General features: G+C 35.3%; 1 protein-coding gene across 1 annotated transcript; it reads right to left on the reverse strand.

Moving 5' to 3' along the window:
• Window positions 1-914: 914 nt before the first annotated feature.
• On the reverse strand, window positions 915-4,846 carry LOC115926067. Its single transcript, XM_030990431.1, has 4 exons — window positions 4,792-4,846; window positions 3,858-3,993; window positions 2,812-2,909; window positions 915-1,095 (listed from the first exon to the last, which is right to left on the reverse strand). Exons 1-4 carry the CDS (start codon window positions 4,819-4,821, stop codon window positions 982-984), a joined length of 378 nt encoding a protein of 125 aa, XP_030846291.1. The 5' UTR covers window positions 4,822-4,846; the 3' UTR covers window positions 915-981.

A 4,846-nucleotide genomic window follows, 5' to 3' on the forward strand; every position in this document is an offset into this window, starting at 1 on the left:
GGGAAGAATAGAGAAAATAAGGGGGGAATCAGGAAAATCAGGATAAAAAAGGGAAGAAAAAAAAAATCTGGTAAAAAAAAAAAAAAAAAAAAAAAAAAAAAATCTTTTTTTTTTTTTTTTTTTTTTAAATCGGGAAGAAAAAAAAATCGGGAAAAAATCGGGAAAAATAAAAAAAATCGGGAAACCGATTTAAATCGGGTTTTTATCAGGCCTGCATTTCAAATATTATGATTTTGAGGAATCCCACAAGACCATGGCTTGGGTGCTACATGTAAGTTACTATGTATTTTTATGCTTTTGCTGAGTAGCGGGCTATTGGCATTCAAACAAAAGGTAGTGTGTAACTCTTAAAAAAGGGAATATTTTGCAGTGCTTGTGAATATAACTCTAATACTGGGATTTAATTGAGGAGTTTCAGGCAATATGTACCAAGTTTGTATTGTAATCTTTCAATCGAACTGAAAACCTGACTTCGAACTTGATGTGATAGTCATCCAATTTTTTCTAGAAAAACATTTCTTTTTTCACCGTCGCATATTTCTTCATCTCACTACATGAATTATAACATGTGGGGCAATGCACATTTGTATCCACCCACGCACAGCAATAATCCCAACACAATTATGATCGACTCGGCAGTGACAGAGCACAATTCGGGCCAAAAATTTCATATTAAGCATCATAGGAATTACATAAAAATTTATCAGATACAAGATTATATTATAACATTCACATTAGAAATATTTTTTCTGATGTCAGAACTTCCGATGGATGATTTGAAAAGCGTTGAAAACGAGTGTCATTTTCAGGACGATGCGATATATGATTCGAACCTCTCTCTCATAATCCTACCATCTCAAATTCATGGATCAGCAAACTTGGTCAATATCACTGCATATAGATACAGCTCAGTAAGTTAACAACAGGTCCTTACAAAAAGCATATTTAGACCCCTTTCTTTCCTAAAGACCCTGTAATCTATCACATGTATATGATAGAAGTCTTACCAGAATGGATTAGCTGAAGCTCGTCTTGAAATTTCGGTACTGTCATACAACCCATGGCTCCTGCCCTAAGCAAACCACGCAATGCTTCCTGTAGAACAATGTAGAACAATGGAATAGAAAAGACAAAGGAAAAGAGTACTTCTTGATAAGATGACAAAATAAACCAGCAGCAAATGTAATCTTGACTTCTGCTAATAACGGAAAGAAAGTCTCATTCCCATTTGCAGCAGTATGGCAAGCCAAAAGGGAAACAAAACGTGGTCATTCGTCCATCTTAAAATCATGCAAATATAATTTGTCTTGTTTTCAAGTCATGTCTCTTTTTAAGGCTTTCATCTGTTTTCTTATGTCTTTTCACAAATCATTCATCTACATGTAGCTATTTCCAAGCTATTCGTCTTCTAAACAACCATCCGTCTTCTTGTAAACTGTTTGTCTTTACAGAAATCATGTTTCCTTTTGAAAATGATAATTTGTTGAATTTTCCTTTTGCAAATTATATTTTGCTGAAAGATGAATCATTTTTAAGAAAAATTATTTTTTAAAAGATGAATGAAAGCAAGGGTAATATTATACATGAACTACTTTGTAGGCCCCTTGTGCATCCCCTATAATACTTGTGCAATATAAATGTACATGTAGTTATTTCTGTATTTCAGCCAATATTTTTTTGCATAAAGATATTTTCAAGGATTTAAGGACAAATTTGTTACTGGTAATTGTTAAATTTGATCTAAAGGGAAGGTTGAGTACTGGGAAGAGGTGAAATATAAATTGTGAGTGTTATCATTGTATTATGCAAGTGCATGTGGAAGAACGTTCCCTGAAAAGCATGGCTCTTCAAATGCCTTATATTCTAAAGATGGCATGCAATCATAAAAATCGGCATCAAGCAAATTCCACTAGTTTGTAATACATGTGGAAGGTCCATCTATAACATACTGTACAATATGGATTTAGAACTGCTTTAAGCTAATTTCTCTCCAAGTGCATTCACTAGCAGAACAGAAGATTAGATATGATTATGATAAAGACTAGATGGATCTTCGACTAGCTGCGCACAGTCGAAAATGTTGCCTCCACCAAAGAGCGATTTTTCAAACCAAAACAGTAGCAATTTTTAAAATTCGAGTGTGATTGCAACCCATTAACAGGTTCTCAGAATATCTTGATTACAAGCTATTTTACAGATGACCCTTTAATCTTTGACCAATTCATAACCCTAGAATTCAAATCAGTTTATTGGCTCTGCATACATAATTTGATAGTATCCGTCGGCTCCAATGATAATGCGATCACAAGCTATTTTTTCATACATAATGAGCCCCATGACCTTTGACCTCATGACCTCAAAATCTAATCAGTTCATTGGCTTTGCAAGATACATACATGATTAAGTTAAGTAAGCGGGAATCCATCAATCAGTTCTTGAGATTAAGCGATCACAAAAATGGGACGTACAGACAAGCTGAAAACACAAGCTGAAAACAATGCCTCCGGCTACTTCGTTTCGGAGGCATGTTTCTCATTGCACCTTATGTCCATTTTTAACTAAGATAATGAGCCTTTGATTTTACTTTAAGAATACAAACAATTCATCTTTCTTTGACCATCAGAAAAATAATTTTTGCTCTCATTAAATAGGGTATGTACAGGAGACTCATTTAAGATATTAGACATTAAAGCACAAATTACCGGTACAATATTTCTGAAATTATATTACGGGAGCTCAAGAATTGCCATACACATCACATTAAAATCTTCTTGTTGTTCCTAATGATACGATAACGTTGTTATAACTTACCGGTACATGTACCTGGTCACTATTCTGAAAATTGTTCCAAATGTATCGTATGTGATCCTCCATGATCGTGCACACTTCAATCACAAGAAGTGCACTCTCTAAAACAGAATGAGAATTGAGGGGAATAGGTCAAGTGGTTCACAATGGAAAAAGGCGGCAAATTTTTTTAAATGACAGCTAGTTAGAAAATAAGTTCAAATTGCATCAGAGAGCATCTAAGAATCCTGGAGCCCACAAGTCATGTAGGCCCTAGAACATGGCTGCAAGGGACTTTTACAGCACTTTATGCCAATCATTTCATACTCCTTCCAAGTTGCAAATTTAAATGTTTGAATTTTGGTTTGTGGACTATAGCTACCCTGGCATCTAGGCATAATGATTCATCATAGTGCAATTCGGTCACCACTAAAGATCTGAATTCATGTTCTGGCTTAGAGCATGATTTCCTTGACAGCAGTGAAATAAATATTCCACCTGGAAGAAGGTTAGAGCCTGTGCTACAATAACAATAGTGTGCACATTGTGGAAGAGAAAAGAATCCAGTAAAGAGTGTACTAATAAATGTACAGTGCGTGCATGTAGAGAAATTGTGTAAATCTAGATTTTCATTACGAGAAGCCCTGTCCCCCCCCCCCCCACAACAAAAAAATTGGGTCTTTTGTTGGAGGGAGGGGGGTTGCAGGTTGCTTATTTTTCTTCCTTTCCCCTTTCCCTTTTTACTTCTTTTTACTTTACTCTTCTCTTTCCTTTTTTGGACAATTGGTTATTATTTTTTGGGGGGATAAATTTCAGTTTGCTTCTTTTTGAAGAGGTTTATACATTTCTTGAGTATGGTTCTTGATATTTACACATAAAAAAGAAAGACAATCTACGATCTACATGTACGTCTCAACCCCCCTCCACCAGTCACACCGAAGAAGTACATCAACATTCTTACTATTGTTCTGCTTCTTGGATTTGTCAGAGCTGATATGAAAGGCTTTCATGTGGTTGCTGATTATGATTGTCAACTGTAAAATGAAAAACAAGACAAATAGCCTCCTCACCTTGCTCGTAACGACGTGGAGTCCAACAGCGTTTTACACTAAAGAAGTAGATGAGTTCTAGCAAAACCCCTTCAAATTCAATTCTACTTCCAGATAGGTAGTCATCCACCAAAGCCCTGCATTTCTCTTGCTCCATCTGTTAGCATGAAAAAAAATCAAATTGATAAATATGTCAAAACACTGTTAACACTTTGCATTTTGTATATAAGGCTACAGGTTCTTCACTGATCTACCCTGTTGGCTTTCTAAGAGTGCTTGCTATGCTCATTTGCTTTCAAATGTATATTCCCTTTATTACCCCTAAAAGCTACTCTGTTTGTTTCCTTATGATGCATATTTATTTTGGAGAGAACACCAGGAATAATTTTTCAGATGTCACAATGAGACGTTTGAGGATTTTTGACAAAAGCTGACAAAAGTGATCTTTAAAAACATTTAATTTCTTTTCGAAGTACTGCATTCCAGTGCAAGTTCATACCAAAATTGGCTGGAATAAAACGTATAAGATGCTATCTTGTTTTTTCAATGGCTGGTTCAAATTATTGAATATTTGTGGGGCACCACAAACTAGAAATCGTTATATTTATGGATATTTCAGCTGTCTCTGAACCGATTTTGATCAAACAAAGATGATTCTGTTATTTAAATTGTATGTTCTTCCAAATTTGACACTCAGTTTTTCGTTATCTCACAAAAAAATGATTTGTGTAACGCCCTCTGCAACAAAAATCAACTATCCCTTTAAATGATCCAAGAAATTTGACCTTTGGCCTGCAGATTCCCATGTCTACTCATTTCTTGTCCTGGTACAGGGAGATACCACATTCAAAGCTAAAGCCAACATGGTTCTTGATATCTCCAGACAATTAACCTCCAATTTTCATCAAAATTAACTTTTAGTAAGACTAGGCTTTCATAGCCAACCAGATCATACCTGAGTGAGGCTGTAATATCTCCTTGCCATTGCTAATTCTTGACGCTGAAGGTCA

Source organism: Strongylocentrotus purpuratus, unplaced genomic scaffold (assembly GCF_000002235.5).
Source record: "Strongylocentrotus purpuratus isolate Spur 01 unplaced genomic scaffold, Spur_5.0 spur5_scaffold_19, whole genome shotgun sequence".
Taxonomy (NCBI): domain Eukaryota; kingdom Metazoa; phylum Echinodermata; class Echinoidea; order Camarodonta; family Strongylocentrotidae; genus Strongylocentrotus; species Strongylocentrotus purpuratus.